General features: G+C 42.7%; 1 protein-coding gene across 1 annotated transcript in view; it reads right to left on the bottom strand.

The window, feature by feature from the left end:
• The window catches only part of LOC138766399 (ras-related protein Rab-38-like), a 37,605-nt gene extending 16,891 nt beyond the window's left edge, over window positions 1-20,714 (bottom strand). The window contains exons 1-2 of the mRNA XM_069943981.1: window positions 20,513-20,714; window positions 18,397-18,671 (exon numbers count right to left, since the gene is read on the bottom strand). Of these exons, the coding sequence (XP_069800082.1) occupies window positions 18,397-18,671; window positions 20,513-20,714 (477 nt within the window). The remainder of the gene's footprint in view (window positions 1-18,396; window positions 18,672-20,512) is intronic.
• Between the last annotated feature and the right edge of the window lie 510 nt (window positions 20,715-21,224).

A 21,224-nucleotide genomic window follows, 5' to 3' on the forward strand; every position in this document is an offset into this window, starting at 1 on the left:
GGACCCAACATAATAAAGAAGGAGGCCCTAGGAATGCCACAAACACCAAACGCAACGTTACCTTTGATACCACTGATGTGGAGTCTTCAGATACGCAGACCGATTTCTCTGAACCGGAGGAACAACATGGAGAAGTAAGTACAAGAGGCTACCAACCTGCCAAGTCTACACGAGCCAAAAACCGCAGAAGTCATAACAGTCAGGATCCCCCCAATACCCGCTCGAGGAACAACAACACAGTGGATACCTTGCCAAAAAACATCTAAGGCCCCGCAGAGCGGGGAGGAAACACCACTCGGGGAGGAAGAAGAGGCAAATGGAGGAAATAAACACCCGGAACGATTTGGATGTCTACAACCTCTCAGCTTGTCTCCTGTCCGTGGACCAGAATAAGGTACTGTCAAAAGGGTTGACTTTTGTCCCCTCAAATAACTTTGATTTATATAGTACTCTACAAGATGTTAACCGCTTTATGCGGACACTGACGGTAAAAAGACATTTTCTAGCAGAGTCACCAGAGTCCACACCAGAGCCAGAGGATTTGTTTCCAAGGACAGATAATACTTTGAATGATTTAAATGTGATTGGTGCAGATAAAATACCCTTAAGTCTAGCATTTCCAGAGCAGGTGTCTATGCACTCACTGTTAGATCTACAGAGTGTCAATCATGGGGATACAGGACAAATACACACTACAACCAATAGGTTGGATATCCCTAATCCGGGCTTCTATCCTATAAATTCTAGAGCCCCGATTATGGATATCTTTCAACAGAAAGTGGAAGCCGAACTTACCGCCCTAAACAATGGCTTAAACAAAAATAACACCAGAGATAATCTAAAACCAGGGGAAAGACAAGCGTTAAAAGAGCTACGTGAGAACCCCAATATAGTTATCCGCAAGTCCGACAAGGGGGGTTCAGTGGTAGTTCTAGATAAAACACTCTATGTTCGGGAGGTCCTTGATATCTTGGAGGATCCTTCCACCTACAGGAGGTTACGTAATAACCCTACAAGTAGTGTGAAAACTTCATTGTTTAATATTTTGGACACGGGGGTAGAACTGGGATTCTTAAGCGTGAAGCAGCGGGACTACTTACTACCTGAGTTTCCGGTGGTCCCGGTGTTTCACGCTTTACCAAAAGTTCATAAAAATGCTTTTCCCCCACCATTTCGCCCGATTGTCTCTGGAATTGGCTCACTGCAGGAACGGCTATGCATATGGCTGGATAACCTGCTGCAGCCATTAGCCAAGAGAACAATAGGCTACATTAGAGACAGCAAAAGTCTGGCCGCCAATATAGAGAAGCTACCTCGGTTTGTTGGGGGAACTTGGCTGTCATGTGATGTGGTGGCCTTGTACCCCAGCATACCCCACGACAAAGCCTTACAAGCCTTAAAATTCCATCTCCATAAATACAGCAACTACAATGTAACCTTACAAAATTACATATTGGAAGTGACACACTTTTTACTTTCAAACAATTTTTTTCAATTCATGGAAAATTTTTATTTACAGTTGGTGGGCTGCCCGATGGGAGCTAGTTTCTCTCCCTCCCTGGCCAACATCTATATGGCATACTGGGAGGAGGTCGTCCTCCACAGCGCCCATAACCCATATCTGGGGGTTATTGGGTGGTACGGGAGGTACATTGACGACCTCCTCCTGGTATGGTTGGGCACGGAAACACAAGCGGCAGATTTCCTACGTTACATTAACGCTAACACACTAAATCTCAAATTTACTTTTGAGTTTAAACCAGAGACTATTTCTTTTCTGGACCTTACCCTCAGCTGGGAGAATGGCATTATTCACACTAGTCTATATCGTAAGCCCAGCTCAGGGAATGGTTTACTGTATGCAAAGAGTAGCCATCCCCCACACGTGACACGTAATCTCCCTATAGGGGAATTTATTAGGACACGTCGTAACTGCTCAACTACTGAAAGTTACATGAAAGGAGTACAAGATCTGACAGCTAGGCTGAGAGTGAGAGGGTACAGTGATGGAGTTATAGAACGAGCCAAACGTATAGCAGAAAGACAAAACAGGACTTTTCACTTAAGAGACAAAAATCGGGGCAATAATACAGATGAACCACAGAACAACAACAACAAAGCAAAACATCCCCTCACTTTCTCTACCACTTACAGCCCTCAATACAAAGACATATGTAACATAGTACAGAGATACCTACCCATGCTCTACCAAGATCATCAATGTGAACAAGTACTCACCTCTGGAGTGAGGTGCGTAGCCCGAAGAGGCAGGACCATAAGAAACCTTTTATCCCCAAGTGTCCTGACCCCGGATAATAAATATAACATTGAGCAGAATTGGCTTTCCACTACAGGTTTTTTCAGGTGCGCACAGCCACGATGCGGCATGTGTGCGTTTGTGGAAAAACAATCGTACGTTACATCATATCATACGGGTTTTAGACATACTATAAGATCGTTTATTAATTGCTCAACTACTCATACAGTTTACATAGCCCAATGTACAGAGTGTAAATTACAATATATAGGTTCGAGCATCAGAAAACTAAAAATCCGTATAAGTGAACACTTGGGGGATATAAGAAAGGGCTTCTCTGACAATCCCCGAAGTTCCGTTTCAGGTTTTTCCAAACATTTCATAGACCATCACTACGGCAATACAACGACTTTACAAATCAGTGCCCTGGAACAGGTTAATAAACCAAATAGAGGGGGCGATCGTGAAAGTCTATTGAGGAAGCGTGAAGCCTACTGGATTCTTAAATTTAATACAAGATTTCCTAATGGTTTAAACTATAGAAATGATTTATTCTATGTCTATTAATCCACTTCACGTTTTTCCTCGACTAGACAGATCACGAGCTTTGGGTGGAACAGGTGTTACCCACGGTTAGTGGGAGTTCCTTCCAGTTGGGCGTCACTGCATACACAAGGTATTTATTCTAGTGTTTAACCAAGCTTATGTAGCCATGATTAAGAGGTGTTTACCTTGCAACGCGTCGGTGTGTTTTTAACCGTTAGATTTTAGATGTGATGCCTGAATAAAGTTTATTTACATTTTAAGAAGCTGGAGACCGAAATTCCCATTTTTTTTGAGCCAATTTATACGGGACACGGCCCGCAATACAGGTCTCACGTGCTTCATCACCGGAGAGCCAAAATCATGAACTTTACTGAGGAAAGGTGAGCTGACATAATTGTTTTTTTTTCCGACCTATTCTAATTATGCCAGGGGGATATCAGTGTTGATTCACCGTAAGATCGAATGGAATATATTAGATAAAAAAAATGGACCCAGAGGGACGCTATGTGTTTCTTCATTGTAAGGTAGAAGGTATAATTTGTATATTAGCTTTTATTTATATACCTCCCCCATTTAAATCATTAGTTCTAGAGAAATTGTTTGAGTATTGTAGGATGAAGGAGGAATGCCCAACCCTGGTGATAGGACATTTCCATATGGTTTTGAATGAAAATTTGGACAGATTTGGGATGGTAAAGGTGGAAATACGACCCTTTTTAGGTTAGTGAGAGAACTAGGGTGGATAGATATTTGGAGGGAAAGAAACCCAGGCAAAATTGAATTTACATGCTGGAACAAATCTGCAGGGACAATGTCTAGGATTGACTTGGCAATCTATAATGGTTTAATGGCACAAAAAATATAGAAAGTTGAGCACTTGAGTAGATGCGTTTTAGATTATGCACCTATATTAGTGGAGTTTGGGAAAAGGAGGGATGTAGCACTTAGACAGATACAAATCAACGCACATTGGTTAAGTTTAGTTAAAGTGTCACTGTCGTGAATTTTTTTTTTGCAGAAATCAATAGTCCAGGCGATTTTAAGAAACTTTGTAATTGGGTTTATTATCCGAAAAATGCATTTTTATCATGAAAAAGCTGTTTGAAGCTCTCCCCCCTGTCTTCATTGTTCTCCTATGGAGAGAGCTAAACAAAAGACCAAAACAGGACAACAAAGAGTTAATCTACAAATATCTCACCCGTTATCTTCTGTGACAGCCACCAGTGACCTGTCTGAGCTCGGATTACAGCTGTCACCCAGCTCCGTGCCTGTAATCCTCTGTTATCTGCTTTCTGCTGCCGGCTAACTCCCTCCTTCCTCCTCCCCCCTCCCCTCTCCCTAGAGCAGACAGGGGACGTCTCCTGCAACAAGTCACAATTTTCAGATTTTTCAGAGTGGATGAAAAAGAGGAAGGAGGGGGGACCTGGGAAAAGGCTTTTTACATGCAGATAATGGCAGATTTGGCTAATAAACCCAATTACAAAGTTTCTTAAAATCGCCTGGACTATTGATTTCTGCAAAAAAAAAAAAAAATACGACAGTGACTCTTTAAAGATAAGGAGGGAATAGAGAATGAATTTAAGGATTTGTGGAGATTAATTGGGGCACTGCATCGGAATTCACAGTATGGGAGACAATGAAATTACTTGTAAAAGGGAAATATTATGGGATTATATGTAAAATGAAAAAGGGTTTCACAGAGGAGGAGAAGAAGTTGCGGGAACAGGTTAGTAATATTGAAATTGAGTTTAAAACTAATCGCACAGTAGAAAGGGAAGATAGGTTAAAAAGAGCACAAGAGGAGTTAGAGTTGTTTCTTTTAGAAAAAGCCAGAAATCAGCTGTCTTTTACGAAGGAGAGGAGATTTCTGGGTGCTGGAAAGCCAAATAAGGGTTTAATGTCACTTATAAGGAATCAAACAGATAATAAGGGTATTTCCGCAATTAGAGGGAGGGATGGGAAAATCACTAATCAACCATTACAGATTGTCAAGGAATTTAGAGATTACTTAAGTATTTTATATACATCTGAGAATAAAAAGAGTCTAGCAAGTTTACAAGCCTTCCTGAAGGATATAGACTTACCGCAGTTAAAAGAAGAGTTAAAAGAGGAGTTGGATGTCCCGATAGTATTGAGAGAACTATATGAGGCCCTGGATAGAGTTAAGGTGGGTTCCGCCCCTGGGGGGGATGGCATCCCTTATGAGATGTATAAGACACATAGGCATGTATTAGTGTCAGGACTGTATAAAGTCATTATGAAATCTATCGAAGTAGGGGAATTACCAAGCTCTATGGGGGAAGCTGTTAGAAGTTTAATACCTAAACCCGATAAAGATATCTTAGAGTTAGAATCATTCAGACCTATTTCCCTCCTCAACGCTGACGCAAAATTATATGCAAAAGTATTGGCCTTGAGGCTCGGGAAAGTAATTGGAACACTAATCCATGAGGACCAAACAGGGTTTGTCCCGGGTAGAATGTCTAGGTTTAACATAAGACAGTTATATGAGAATATGCAGTCTGTTGTGGTACCGGGATCCCACTCCATCCTATTATTAGATGCAGTTAAGGCGTTTGATAGGGTGGAGTGGGATTATCTATGGGAAATAATGAGAAGATTTGGTATTGGTGATAAGTTCATAAACATGGTGAAGTTATTATATAAAGATCCAAGAGCCGCAGTTAGTGTAAATGGGGTGTTGTCGGGATTTTTTAGGCTGAGTAGGGGTACAAGGTTGTCCCCTCTCTCCTCTGCTCTTCGCCCTAGGGATTGAGCCACTAGCTATCAATATAATATCTGACTTGTTTATAGAAGGCTTTGGGGCGAGGGGTGGAGGAGACAGGATTTCGTTATATGCTGACAAGCTGTTGCTGTTTTTGAAAAATCCGGTAGAAGCAGTCCCAAAAATTATAAGTTTTATTGAAGAGTTGCGTGGGTACTCTGGTCTTTCAATTAATTGGAAAAAGAGTGTTAATGCCTCTGAATTATGATTTTCTGATGTCCACTGATTTGTTACATGTGTTAGGGAAGGATGAGAGTTTTCGTTATTTAGGGATTCAAATTTCTAGAAATATTAAACAATTTAAAATGTTTTAAAAAGAGTTAAATGTAAAAAAGACGATAAATATTATGGAGAAAAAGATTAGCATTTGGCAAAGATTGCCACTATCTAGAGCTGATAGAGTTATTTTGCTGAAATCTGTGGTTCTCCCAAGGTTGTTATATCTGTTTACGGTAGCCCCAATTTGGTTAGAGGATAAAGATGCTAGGAGGATAAGAGCGATTTTTAACGCTCTCATTTGGGGACGCAGAAGGGTAAGGCTAAAATTGGAGAAACTCTGTCCTCCCTGGGAAAAGGGTTGAATTGGAGTTCCTGACATAAAAAAGTATTTCTTGGCATCACAGGCCTACTGGCTTATCAGGTCAGAACATAAAATCACCTTCTAAATGTGTAGAGGGGGAAAACTGGCATAAACAGATGGATATCTTCCAGATCCTAGAATCAGGGTGGTTGGAGGGAAGTGCGGCCCAGAAAAAATGTAATGATAAAATCTTTAGTAAAAACATGGGTCGAACTTCGAAGATTCTGAAGTTGGACGGGGTGTTGGATTTAGGGCCTATTTGGGGAAATTATAAGCTTACAGAGGTGGTAAAATTAGGGAAGTTGAGTTCATTACAAATAGCAGGGATAAACACAGTGGAGAATATCAGGAAAGGAAAAGGGGGAATTAAATCTTGGGATGAGGTCAAATTGGAATTTAATCTAAGGTAACAGAGTTGGTATGATTATTACAGACTAAGAAACGCTTTAATGACCACTATGAGGGATAACGGTAAAGTTTTTTCTGGTACACATGTATTGGTGGAGAAGTTAAGGAAAAATTTAATAAAAAGAAAAGAGCTTAGGCAGTATATGTGTATCTGATTAATAAAGGGGATGTAGGGTTAAAATATAGGGATAAATGGCATGGAGAAATAGGAGTATTAGAAGACGCTCAGTGGCTGGATATTATACGAAATACTAAGTTAGTTTCAAAATCAGGAGACCATAGAATAATCCAATTTAACCTTATTAATCGTATATACTATACCCTCTGCTTTTTGTTTAAAATAAAGAGAAGAAGTGATGATAAGTGTCCAAGGTGTGGGGGGATGGGAGCTGGTTTTATACATATGCTGTGGGCCTGTGATGCCTTGAATCAATTTTGGCAGCGAGTAATATCTCAAATCGCAAAGAAGGTGAACTATGTTTTGGAACCGTCTCCAGAGTTGGCAAAATTGGGACATACCACAGGGATAAGAAGGGAGAAGAGAGTAAAAAATAAGATCATTAGAAGTTTGTTTTATGTGAGATTGTTAATCGTTAGAAATTGAATGACATCACAAGTACCAACATATAGGATGTGGGTCTCATGTAGTGATAAATATGAGAAATTACAAAAAATGGGGTAGTGAGGTTTCTTTTCTTTCTTTTTTTTTTTTTTTTGTTTGGCAGATTGGGATGGGGGGCGGGGGGAATAGAGATATTGTGTTTAAAATTTTGGTCTTCCTCATATATATAGGGGGAAGTAAAGAATTTGTAAAATGTGAACAATATTTTCTACAAGTTGTAGTATTTGTTATCTGAGTTGTTAATTTTTTTTTGAAGAATGAAAAATAAAGTGAAAAAAAAAAGTGTGTATATCACATCCATCTTATCCTGAGAGACTAAAATACCTGGTTCAGGTGTATAGCATTGTATCTTAAAAAAAAGTGCTATATACCCAATTTCTATACTTGGACCCTTCTGATTGAAAGTGTGTGTATCACATCCGTCTTATCCTGAGAGACTTAAAGGAGAAGTCCGGCGAAAATTATTTTTTTATATGTTATTACTGATGGAAAGTTATACAATTTTCTAATGTACATTAATTATGGGAAATGCTCCTATACTGCTATTTCCCTTAAATTAGTGTACAAGGAAGTGTTAGAATTCTCTCAGAAGCAGTGACATCACGACGAAAGGTGTAATTCCTATGGAGTGTCCAGCAGGGGGCGCACTATATATAGAAGTCAATGAGTACCATTGACTTCTATATATTGTGCGCCCCTGCTGGACACTCCATTGGAATTACAATGGATGTGTACATTGAATACATTTATGAAATACTTTGGGGAGCAAGTGTCCTTGCTCCCCAAAGTATTCCATAAATGTAAGCAATCAGTACATCACAGTAAGCCCGCCGCCCACCGCTACCGAACGCCCGCCACTGCCGCTGCTGTGGACTACTCTCAACTACTACTCTCCCCACCTGCTCATAGCATGTGCAGGTGATGGGAGAGTAGTAGCCGGGTTATATGGCTGAGATCGCCGCCGCGATGCAGCGCAGGGGAGCCGCTCATCACTGCAGCTATCATCCCCCTCCGCTCCCCCCTCCTGCTGCTTCCTTACTCTATGTGATAGCTGACTTCCTGCCCGGCCGTCGGCACGTGTGAACGGAGAGCGACGGCCGGGCAGGAAGTCAGCTATCACATAGAGTAAGGAAGCAGCAGGAGGGGGGAGCGGAGGGGGAGGATAGCTGCAGTGATGAGCGGCTCCCCCTGCGCGGCATCGCGGCGGCGATCTCAGCCATATAACCCGGCTACTACTCTCCCATCACCTGCACATGCTATGAGCAGGTGGGGAGAGTAGTAGTTGAGAGTAGTCCACAGCGGCGGCAGTGGCGGGCGGCGGGCTTACTGTGATGTACTGATTGCTTACATTTATGGAATACTTTGGGGAGCAAGGACACTTGCTCCACAAAGTATTTCATAAATGTATTCAATCAAAAACACTGTATATTACATTACATACACATCCATTGTAATTCCAATGGAGTGTCCAGCAGGGGCGCACTATATATAGAAGTCAATGGTACTCATTGACTTCTATATATAGTGCGCCCCCTGCTGGACACTCCATAGGAATTATACCTTTCGTCGTGACGTCACTGCTTCTGAGAGAATTCTAACACTTCCTGGTACACTAAATTAAGGTAAATAGCAGTATAGGAGCATTTCCCATAATTAATGTACATTAGAAAATTGTATAACTTTCCATCAGTAATAACATATAAAAAAATAATTTTCGCCGGACTTCTCCTTTAAATACCTTGTTCAGGTGTATAGCATTGTGTCTTTAAAAAAGTGCTATATATATATATATATATATATATATATATATATATATATATATATTAGTGATGAGCGAGTACTAAAATGCTAGAGTGCTTGTTACTCGAGCCGAGTATTTCCCGATAACAAACCCCATTGAAGTCAATGGGAGACTCGAGCATTTTTTGAGGGGACCCAAGTTCGGTAGAGGGAAGGTCGTGTGAAAACCTGTCAACCTCAGAAATTGATGGAAACACAATGAAAATGGGCAGGAAACAGCAGGGGCAGCATGTATGCATGCCTCTGAGGCTGCCTAATGGCACTATTATGCCTAATTCTGTGCAACAGCCTGGTTAAAACAGAGGTAGGCATAGGGACCACCCAAAAACTCCTGACACAAGCCTGACACTGAAAAAAGCCTGAAAGAAAGGATTCCTGCAGCATCCAAATGCAAACGATTCGATGTGATTTATTCACATGTCCGGGTACACAGAAACAACGTTTCGACCCTAACACCAGGTCTTTGTCAAGCAAAAAGCCTGACACAGCATGGCATTGAGAACATAGGGAACCATTAAAACAGAGGTAGCTTATCATGAACCACCCAAAAACTCAGCCTGACACAGCATAGCGGTGAGGACAGAGTGAACAAGGTAGAAGCGATAGCCATTCAGCCTTCCAAAAATTATAGCAGACCTATCATGGCAGTGAGCTCACAGAAAACCATTAAAAGTGAGTGAGGAAGAAAGTGAGTTTCCCCAAAATTAGGCCAAACACTGCATGGCATTGAGCACACAGAAAACTGCCGGGATCAGCCGTAGCCAACATGGAGGCCAGGCAGGAGCAACAGTAACCAACATGGAGGCCAGGCAGGAGCAACAGTAGTTAAAATGGAGGCCAGGCAGGATCCGCAGTAGCTAACATGGAGGCAAGGGCAGGCACACCAGTACTCAGCAGAAGTCAACATAGATGCCAGTTAAGGCCCAGCAGTAGCCAACATGGATGCCAGTAAAAGCCCAGCAATATTCAACATGGATGCCAGTTAAGGCCCAGCAAAAAGGAGGCAAGGGCTGGCCCAGCAGTAGTAAACATGAATGCCATGTAAAGGCCCAGCAGTAGTCAACATGGATGCCAGTTAAGGCCCAGCAGTAGCCAAAATGGATGTCAGTTAAGGCCCAGCAGTAGTCAACATGAATGCCAGTTAAGACCCAGCAGTAGCCAACATAGATGTCAGTTAAGGCCCAGCAGTAGTCAACATGGATGCAAGTTAAGGCCCAGCAGTAGTCAACATGGATGCCAGTTAAGGCCCAGCAACAAGGATGCAAGGGCAGGCACACCAGTAGTCAACATGGATGTCAGTTAAGGCCCAGCAGTAGTAAACATGGATGCCAGTTAAGGCCCAGCAACAAGGATGCAAGGGCAGGCCCAGCAGTAGTCAACATGAATGCCAGTTAAGGCCCAGCAGTAGTCAACATGGATGCCAGTTAAGGCCCAGCAGTAGCCAACATGGATGTCAGTTAAGGCCCAGAGGTAGTCAACATGGATGCCAGTTAAGGCCCAGCAACAAGGATGCAAGGGCAGGCACACCAGTAGTCAATATGGATGTCAGTTAAGGCCCAGCAGTAGTCAACATGGATGCCAGTTAAGGCCCAGCAGTAGCCAACATGGATGTCAGTTAAGGTGCAGCAGTAGTCAACATGGATGCCAGTTAAGGCCCAGCAGTAGTCAACATGGATGCCAGTTAAGGGCCAGCAGTAGCCAACATGGATGTCAGTTAAGGCCAAGCAGTGGCCAACATGGAGGCAAGGGCAGGCACACCAGTAGTCAGCAGTAGTCAACATGGATGCCAGTTGACTTGCGGAAATGCGCACAGATGCGGTGCACCTTGTTGAGCAAGTCAGCCACATTGGGGTATGTTTTAAAGCGTAACTGTCATTTCAGGGTCATTTTTCTGAAAACATTAAATATCAACAGTACAAGCGATTTTAAGAAACTCTGTAATAGGTTTTATGTACTAAAAGAGTTTCCTTCTGTACTGAAAAAGCAATCTCCCAGCCTCCCCCCTCACATCAAATGAAGCAGGATTTCTGTCTCCATTATGTGGCTATGGAGAGGGGAGGGGCTGTTAGGAGTGACTGAGCACGGAGGATTTCTGCACAGCACAACACCCTGCAATCTTCTCTCAGTAAGTTCATAGATAAGCACTGACCTTTCTGACCCCTGAATCCTGCGGTTTAGGTGCCCAGAGAGTCTACAAACAGCTGACCTTCATGTCACCTCTTCCTGCTCCCTCATCTCCCTCGGCCCCTCCCCCCTCCATAAGGATAGAATGGAGAGAGCAGAGCCCGTCTTCACTGGCTTCTCTGTAATGAAGAAGTGTTTGCCTGATAATGCACAGATAAGTCAGGGGGGGAGGCTGGGAAATTGCTTCTTGAGTACAGAAGGAGGCTTTTTTGGCTGATGAAACCTATTACAGAGTTTCTTAAAATCGCTTATACTACCGATTTCTGCAATAAAAAAAACATGACAGTTACGCTTTAAGGAACCGCAGCAACATTAGGTTGAAGACGTGGGCCAGGCATGGTACATGTGTGAGGCTGCCGAGTTGCAGAGCTGCCACCAGGTTCCGCCCCTTGTAACACGCAACCAAGCTCACTGCTTATTACACGTGCTGACAGCTAACTGGCTAGGCCAGCTGCTACTCACCATCAAGGGTACACCTGATGCCTCTCGACCGGGGGTGGTGAGGCCCTGACCACGGCTAGACCAAAAAAACTAATAAAATAAAACAAATAAAACAGCTGGTTGGTTGGTGGGGGCGCGATCGTCGGGCCCCCGGCAACCAGTCTCGCTCCTCCGCAGACGTAGTGTGACGTCAGAGCATGGCAGTGAGGACACAGAGAATAATACAGTCTGCTTAAGAGGCCACGGAATTTGATCAAATACACTTTCAATCCTTTAAAGAGTCTCTAAGAGACGGCAAGTGCGGTAGCCTGTGTATTAAAAAGACCTGGTCAATCCTGCCTTTAAAAAGGCTACTACAACATCCAAGGAAAGAAAGAAGCTACTGGTAAAAGGCCTGGTCAATCCTGCCTTCAAAACGGCTAACACATCCAAGGAAGGTAGAAGGTGCTGTTTAGCAGTTTGAGCACTGCCTGTTGGCGCTTACCCCTGGCAGTGCTGCTGCGCCTAAAACTAAAATAGCCGTATTATGGCTAGATTTAGCCTCACACCCTCATGCAGTTGTGCGTGATAGGCATCTCTTTGGAGGTAGGGACGAAGAACAACAATACAGTCTTCTTAAGAGGCCCCAAGCTAAAAAATTAAACGAGGGCAGAGAACCCCCGCAAGTTGACATCCACAGATTATATGGTTTGAAATGGATAACACAAGAATGTAAATTAGGATCCACCATTATCACTGTCTGTTCCTTTGAACAGTGGCGTGTATCTTGGAGATACAATAGATGACCAGACAGCCCTGTAAAATTGCACTTGAATTGAAGTCGATTTGATTTTAAAATTTAAATTGAAGGTTACAAAATAAGAAAACAAAGTGGCCATTACCGGCCTTTAGATGAGGCAGGAGTGGAACCTCACAAAAATTAGGCCTGACACAGTAGAGTAAGAGTAAAAAAACGTCAGAGCATGGCAGTGAGGACACAGAGAACAACGAGGCAAGGGCAGGCACACCAGTAGTCTACATGGATGCCAGCTAAGGCCCAGCAACAACGAGGCAAGGGCAGGCACACCAGTAGTCTACATGGATGCCAGTTAAGGCCCAGCAACAACGAGGCAAGGGCAGGCACCACAGTAGTCTACATGGATGCCAGTTAAGGCCCAGCAACAACGAGACAAGAGCAGGCAAACCAGTAGTCTACATGGATGCCAGTTAAGGCCCAGCAACAACCAGGAGAGGGCGGGCACACCAGTAGTCTACATGGATGCAAGTTAAGGCCCAGCAACAACGAAGTAAGGGCAGGCACACCAGTAGTCTACATGGATGCCAGAGGTAGGCATATGGACCACAAATCATTTGGTACGAAATGAACAAAACAATGAGGCAAAATTAGGGTCGCCAGTAAACTATAGGCCCAGCAGTAGTCGACATGGATGCCAGTTAAGGCCCAGCCAAAAGGAGGCAAGGGCATGCACACCAGTAGTCAACATGGATGGCAGAGGTAGGCATATGAACCACAAATTATTTGGTTTGAAATGGACAAAACCGAGGTTGACATCTGGCATTCCACAATGGCTCTGCGTTGCTGGTAAACCCTGGCTACCATCTGGAAGGTGGAATTCCACCTCGTGTTGCAAGCACCTTTGCACTGCCCTAAGGGTGGCAGCATCCGTGGTTGACTTGCGGAAATGCGCACAGATGCGCCGCACCTTGGTGAGCAAGTCAGCCAAATTGGGGTAGGTCTTAAGAAACAGCTACAACACTAGGTTGAACATGTGGGCCAGCAGTGAAGTTCTATGCAGGATGTACTACAAATCCCAGCAATACAATGTAGTACCCACTAGTTTGGGGGGGGGGGGGGTGTACGGTACAATCCAGCTAGGCCAGCTGTCAGTCACCATCAAGGGTACACTTGATGCCTCTCGACCGGGGGTGGTGAGGCCCCGGCCACGGCTAGACAAGAAAAAAATAAAATAAAAAAGCCAGTCCCGCTCCTGTAGCAGTTGAGGTAACATTCCCTGCATCACGTGACTCCCCACTCTAACCCCCACCTCCCTTTCGATTTTTAATTTGAATGTAGCAGTTGGGGTAACATTCCCTGCATAATGTGACTCACCACTTCTCCCCCCACCGCTTTTTTGGTTTTGAAATTGACTTTGATCCTTGAGGATCTAGCAATTGTCTCATCATTACAAGTGAGTGAGGAAGAAAGTGAGGCTCCCAAAACTAGGCCAGACACTGCATGGCATTCAGCACACAGAGGGCCATTACAAGTGAGTGAGGAAGCAAGTGAGCCCACCCAAAAATTGGAGTGAGTCCAGGGGCTGGGATATGTAGTGGACATGAACCCGGGTGCTGACAGCTAACTGGCTAGGCCTGCTCTCACTCACCGCTCACCATCAAGAGTACACTTGATGCCTCTCGACCGGGGGTGGTGAGGCCCCGGCCACGGCTAGACCAAAAAAAGAAAATAAAATAGCTGGCTGGTTGGTGGGGGCGCGATCGGCGGGCCCCCGGCAACCAGTCCTGCTCCTCCGCATACGTAGTGTGACGTCAGAGCATGGCAGTGAGGACACAGAGAACCATTAGAAGGGATACAGAAGCAATACAGTGTAGTGCCAACTAGTTTAGGGGGGGCTTGACGGTGCTAACTGTACACACTTTGTCACCCCAATACAATGAGCAGTGAAGTAAGTTCTCTGCAGGATGCACTTCAAATCCCAGCTATACAGTGCAGTACACACTAGTTTAGGGGGGGCTTGATGGTGCTATCTGGTATGGGCAACAACTGTACACATTTTGTCACCCTAATACAATGAGCAGTGAAGTTCTATGCAGAATGCACTACAAATCCCAGCTATACAGTGCAGTACACACTAGTTTAGGGGGGGCATGACGGTGCTATCTGGTATGGGCAACAACTGTACACATTTTGTCGCCCCAATACAATGAGCAGTAAAGTAAGTTCTATGCAGGATGCCCTACATATCCCAGCTATACAGTGCAGTACACACTAGTTTGGGGGGGGGGGGGGGGGTTGACAGTGCTATCTGGTATGGGCAACAACTGTACACACTTTGTCACCCCCAATACTATGAGCAGTGAAGTTCTATGCAGGATGCACTACAAATCCCAGCTATACAGTGCAGTACACACTAGTTTAGGGGGGCTTGACAGTGCTATCTGGTATGGGCAACAACTGTACACACTTTGTCACCCCAATACAATGAGCAGTGAAGTTCTATGCAGGATGCACTACAAATCCCAGCTATACAGTGCAGTACACCAGGACCACCAGCCCCAAAATCAAAAAGGAGTACTACACTGAACACTACTCAGGGGTGTGTATGCAACACCTAATGCCCCCTCTCTGCCAGCAGCCTGTCACCACAGTATGCTGGTTAAATCGTGGTAGCAGCATTGCAAGTCCCAGCCAGCAGTCTGTAGTAATACTATTAAACGCTTTGAAGCACTGAAAAGGGCTGTTTGTTTATATTGCTAGTCTATACCCTGCCTACTGGACCGCTAAATCCTACAGACACTCTCCCTGACCAGCAGCAGCTCTGTCCCTGATCTCTCACAGCATGCGTCTGAAGCACCGAGTTTTATATGGCAGGGTCATCTGATCTGGCCAACCAATCGCTGCTATCGGCATGTATGGGTCCCACGTCATCGCAGGATGTACCAAAGAGTCTCCTGCATGTTTATTGGCTGCAAAAAAGCGCACAAACTTACAGGAAACGGATGATGAGATTTCCTCGAGTATCGAGAGAAGCTCGTCCGATTAACGAGTACCATCAAGTACCCTAATACTCGATCGAGTACCAAGCTCGGGGTAACATGTTCGCTCATCTCTAGTCTAGAACTATAGGACTGTGGGAATTTAATACCCACAATATAATCTTTGGTTTTCTTGACCCAACTGTTGGATCACTTGTCACAGTAGCCTAGAGTGGCAATGGTACTCACCCCCTAACATCCTGGCTAGTGTGTTAAGAAGTTGTTTCAATATCTCTACACAATTTTCTCTCCTTAAAACTAAAGGTGAACCCAGGTTCGTTTCAAACTTTGCCAAAGTTGCTCAGCCAGACTCTTTTAGCAGAGCACTGATCTGAGTGATCTATGCAATGTTATAGCAATAATATAGCATTGCACAGATCAGTCTATTAATTGATTAAAAAAAAGGTCCATAGAGAGGACTTAAAGTGTTAAAAAAAAACATGGACACTTTCTTCCAGAGACAACACAACTCTAGTCTCCAGTTTGGGTCCCCCAACCATTTGCAACGCAGCTTCATTCAAGTGAATGGAGCTTAATTGCAAACCACACCTGAAGTGGAGATAAGCATTGTGTGGTCTCTAGAAGAAAGTGGCCATTTTTTTTTTTTTTTAAGTTTTTTTAAAATGATATATAACAAAGTTTAAAAAAAAATAAAAAGTCCATAGTAAAAGTTAATAACCCCCTTTTCCTATTCAAAAACAAGCATATTTGTCATAGATGCATTCATAATTGCATAATAATTTTTTGTGATCTTTTGCAAAGCCCTACAGGTCAAAAGATAGAAAAAATTATAGGAGTCAGACTAGGGCAATTTTAAGTACATTTATTTTATAAAATTAAAGTAAAATGAAAAGAACATAAATTGCATCACTGTAAGGCTATATTTTCACATAGTATTTCTGTCACTTTTTTCAACCAAAATCAGGAGTGGAACGGACAGGGCAAAATTATAATGGAAATATTTGCACAGTTTCCGTGTTTTCAACACACTCCTGGTTATGGTTGAAAAATGACCAAAAGACTGACAGAAATACTATGTGTGAACATAATAGTACAGACCTAAATAATATAAAAATAATATAAACAACATGTCAAATTTATTACACGGTTAACGGCGAAAAAACATTATATGCACGGTTTTGAGGGGGGGAGCATTATATACGCAGTTTGGGGGGGCATTATATCCACTGTCTGGGGAGGCATCATATCCGCAGTCTGGGGGGCCATTATATCCACAGTCTGGGGGGCATCATATATCCGCACAGGGCTGTCATCATGGCCGTACTGGCAGTACAGCTGTCAGGGGCCCAGACTCAAACTAGAATCTAGTGGGCCTGCCCAACCCAGCCTCCCTGCACAGGGCTGCACACAACTGGTGGGAGGAGTTCGTTAATCAGTTCTGTTAGAGAGAGCAACACAAGAGCTGCAGTAAAGTCAGGGCCTAGCTCAGGCCAGGATCCTTGGGAGTTTTTTAATCAGGAGTGTTGGAGAGAGCAAGACACATAGGGGGAGATTTATCAAACAGGTGTAAAGTGAAATTGACTTATTTGCCTCTAGCAACCAATCAGATTCCACCTTTAATTTTCCAAAGAATCTGTGAGGAATAAAAAGTGGAATAAAAAGAGTAATCTGATTGGTTGCTAGGGGCAACTAAAACAATTCTACTTTACACCACTTTGATAACTCTCCCCCATTGTGAGAGATTTCTTCTATGCTGTTCATCAACACTAGCATGCAGTGCTAGACCCCTCAGGAGGAAGGACGTCCTCTTAGGATAACCTTGTCCAAGCCAGCAATATTCTCAACAAGATACAGGGCAGTATACCTGAGCCTAGGTACTGACCCTTAGTAGGACAAAGCTGCAGTTCAAGCCTATGTATCTTACTGTAATGCACAGCTATTCTGGGAAACCCTGGGAAGTCTGTTCAACCCAGCACAGGGACCTGAGACCTTGTACTACTCTAGCAGGATGGGTAACCCGACACTATAGGGAAAAAGGCTGTCAGATTAAAGATATCTATACGTGAGTCGAAGTATCTTCTTTTTCTTCTTCTGTTCTTCACTATGCTATTCCGGAATAGTACATAGCTACATTGGACAGGGCCCTAAAGACGCTCCTCTAGTTCACTTTCCTCTTGTCTACAAACTACTACTATAACCTCTTGCCTGCACCTGCAGTTGCCAAAGTATTATTGTATTGCACTGAACATTTTAAGTTAACAAACGTTATTCTGGTTAAGCTATTGGACTCTGGTCTATTCTTCCTGCACTTGCACCAGCACACCAGGTTTACACTTGGGTTATCCTAACCTCGAACTCAGAGCCTATTTGTGACAAGTTACCGGGACAAGTGCCCAAGTGACCCAACACCCACAGAGCTGCCACAACACCGCACAAGCTACCCAGGCATAGGGCAGATTCATAGGAAATGACAGGACAGAGCATTGCAGTGGATTTCGCTGCAGAACTCACAGCGTAGGAAGATATCAAAACGTAGATATATCTACAAAAAACAGCTCTTGAATGTGGTGGCAAAAAAGGTTTTTTTTTTCCATGAAGTCTGCCATATTTGTGCAAGAGTAGTAAAACATAAACTACTGTTTATATTTGGTATCATCATGATCTCGCTCGCTTGAAGAATAAAAGCACAAAAAAGAAGCATAATGTGTTCCTTTTTTCCACGGGAAAGGGGGCCATTCACATACATAACATACATTACAAAGTTGTATAACTTTCCAATGTGTGTTATTTTGTGAATAATTGCTTAGCGCCGCACTACCCCTTTAATAAAAGTTATGTTATATGTACGCCAAAATATTACCAGTGATGAACCCTCATTACATCTGTGTCTACAGAAATGCAGACAAGGTTATGGCTCTTGAGCTCGTAAACAGGAGAAAAAAAAATTTAAGACTAAAATAGGCCTGGATGTGAAATGATTAAAACTTGTTTGACTGAAGGCAGCATACTAGACAACCAAGTCACCAATGTGTTGTTACCTTGGCGGAAGTCATATGGCAGTCTGTAAATTCCAGCTCAAGGCCCAAGTCCTCTACATTCTGAATTTTTGTTCCATGGGGAAGCAGATCACTTTTGTTTCCAATTAGAATTGTTGGGATCAGTTTTCCATTTTTTAGCATAACCTTAGAGTCCAGGTCATCTTTCCAACGCTGAACTGATTGTAGTGTGACAGCCCGGCCCAAGTCACACACCACAAATGCACCAGCTGCTTCACGATAGTATAGACGAGTCATGTGACCAAATCGCTCCTGACCTTAATAAAAACATATTTCTTTATTGTAGATTTATTATCTTTGCTTTAAAGTGCAGATGTTATAAATAAATATTACAAAAAAAGATCCATATGAGCTCCTATTTTTGCAACACCAATTGTACTTTGTAATGACATGCTTAATTTCCATAAAATATGATGTGAAACTGGAAAAAAATATTTCAGTGATTTAAACCTTTATTATGAGCTGGAATAATTTATATAAAAAAAAACCTTTTGTTATTTATTTACACATTTTTATAATAAGGGGGCACTAAGCACTTTATTACATGTGATGCTGCAGTGATAAAATGTATTCTTGAATTGATTATTTCCATAGGTATAACCCAAGCAGTATGGTCTTCTGCCTGCCCAAGTCTTGTCTTTAGTTGTTCTGTGTGATGGTATTAAAGAAAGATTTTTCATGATTTTTCGAATTAATTCAATATTATTGTTGATCTTGGGTACTAGGTATTTTCTGTAGGTGTAGCTCAATAGGTTGGCATATAATTTTTACTAACTTTTTAGTGATTGGATAAAAAGAGTTCCTTAGGGAAGTGTAGGTGTTTCAGTACCATGATTGCTCAAAGGAATCCATGTAGCTACCATAAAGGTAGGGAAGGCGGTTGCTATGGGGCCCGTGGAGGGAGGGGGCCCAGGGAAGATAAGAGCCTCCTGTGTCCTTTTGCTTAACCCCTTATGTACTGCAGTGTGTAAGTGACCCAGTGTTCTCTTACATGCTGCAACACAAAAAAGGGTTAACAATTAGCTCTCTGCCTCACTACCCTGATAACCTTTTACCTCTATTCTCTGAGCTCCTGCAGAGGTCAGGAGTTATCAGTGCAGGAGTAGTGAAGGAGAGAGAGAGTTAATTGTCTTCTGTATTAACCCTTTGTTTGTGTTGCAGCATGTAAGAGAACACTGGGTCACTTACACACTGCAGTAAATAAAGGGTTAAGCAAAAGGTAGTCTGCTTCTGCACCTATGTATATAACCATGAGGCTCCTAATAGGCTGTTATAGGTAAATACAGTGGATGGACAGAACAAGCAGACATTGGTTCTCTCCTCTGCCAGTCACTGTTGTAGTTGCACACAGGATTCTGCCTCTGGCCACAAGAGATTTATTTCTTTTGCCACATCACCGAATACATATTATATATATATATATATATATATATATATATATATATATATATATATATATATTTTAGTGTGTAGGGGGGCCCCATAAACTTTTTTGCTATGGGGCCCCATGAATCCTAGCTACGCCCCTGACTCAAATTCTAGGGACTGCTAAAGACAATTGCTTAATACAATCTAACAATTGCTTAATACAAGCTGCCCAGGAGGCATAGCAGAGGACCTGGTCTGCCTGTAGAATGTATTGTCTACCCATGATCTCTTTGTGGGGAGCCAATCCTGCAACAGGATCGACAATGACAGGTTTAAAAAGCCATTTAAATGCCTCTGTCAATTTTGGCAGCAGCAGTTAAATGGTTAAGCAATACCGGGGCACCCAGTATAGGGAGGGGTCATGTCACCTCTCTCTATACTTGCTTGCTGGATCCACAACCCCACTGTACATTGTTGTGTGGAAAGGGAATAATGTACCAAATGCATTATAAAAGTTAATTATAGAAAATATCACCATTATTTTTTAACTGCTCTTTATATTTTAACCTGAATGAACATTTTCACATAATGCAATCACAGTCAAGTGAAAAAAATTTGTGCTGCAGCACCAGGTAAACCACTAAGGATGGTTCTACAAAAAAACATTATAAAAAATTTCCATATAACAATCTATATTATTTAGACAATCTCAGTAATTCATCAAACTTACCAGCAATGTCCCAAAGCTGAAGTCTCACTACAGTGTCCTTTTCCCAGTTAAGGATCTTTAGAGCAAAATCCACACCAATAGTAGCTCTGTAGCAGTGAGAATAGATGTTGTGTACATATCTCTGTATGATAGAGGTTTTGCCTACTCCGAGGTCACCAACTACTAGCACTTTAAAGAGGAACTCTTTCTTTGGGGAGCTCATGGTTCTGTATACTAGACAGCTTTAAGATCTGACTGACCTCTGAACTGTTGGTTCTGCATATAAGCTCGCTACTTTGTGTACTTAACATGGTGTGCAGTAGAATTCCACACAGAAGTGAATTCTAGAGGGCAGGCTTCACACACATGTGATGACCAATAGCTGTTGGATGTCGAAGCAACATAAGCATCATTGTGCAACTATTAACATCATGTGTGGGCATGGTTTTGCTAGCATGCAATGATCATGATACACCCGCCCCCTCACATCTTAAAAGGTACAATTCCCAGATGGGGAAATCTAGAAAGTAAGCCCTGAGAAGAAGAATATGGACAAGCTTTTTAACCCCTCAAGGAAAGAGCCTAAAATGGCCTTAAAGACAGAGACAAATTTTATTAATATGACCTGTGTCACTTTATTAATTAATAACTTCGGGATGCTTTTACCTATCCACCTAATTCTGAGATTGTTTTCTCGTGACATATGGTACTTTACATTTCTGGTAAATTGGAG

This window comes from Dendropsophus ebraccatus, chromosome 10 (genome assembly GCF_027789765.1).
Source record: "Dendropsophus ebraccatus isolate aDenEbr1 chromosome 10, aDenEbr1.pat, whole genome shotgun sequence".
NCBI classification, from domain to species: Eukaryota; Metazoa; Chordata; class Amphibia; order Anura; family Hylidae; genus Dendropsophus; species Dendropsophus ebraccatus.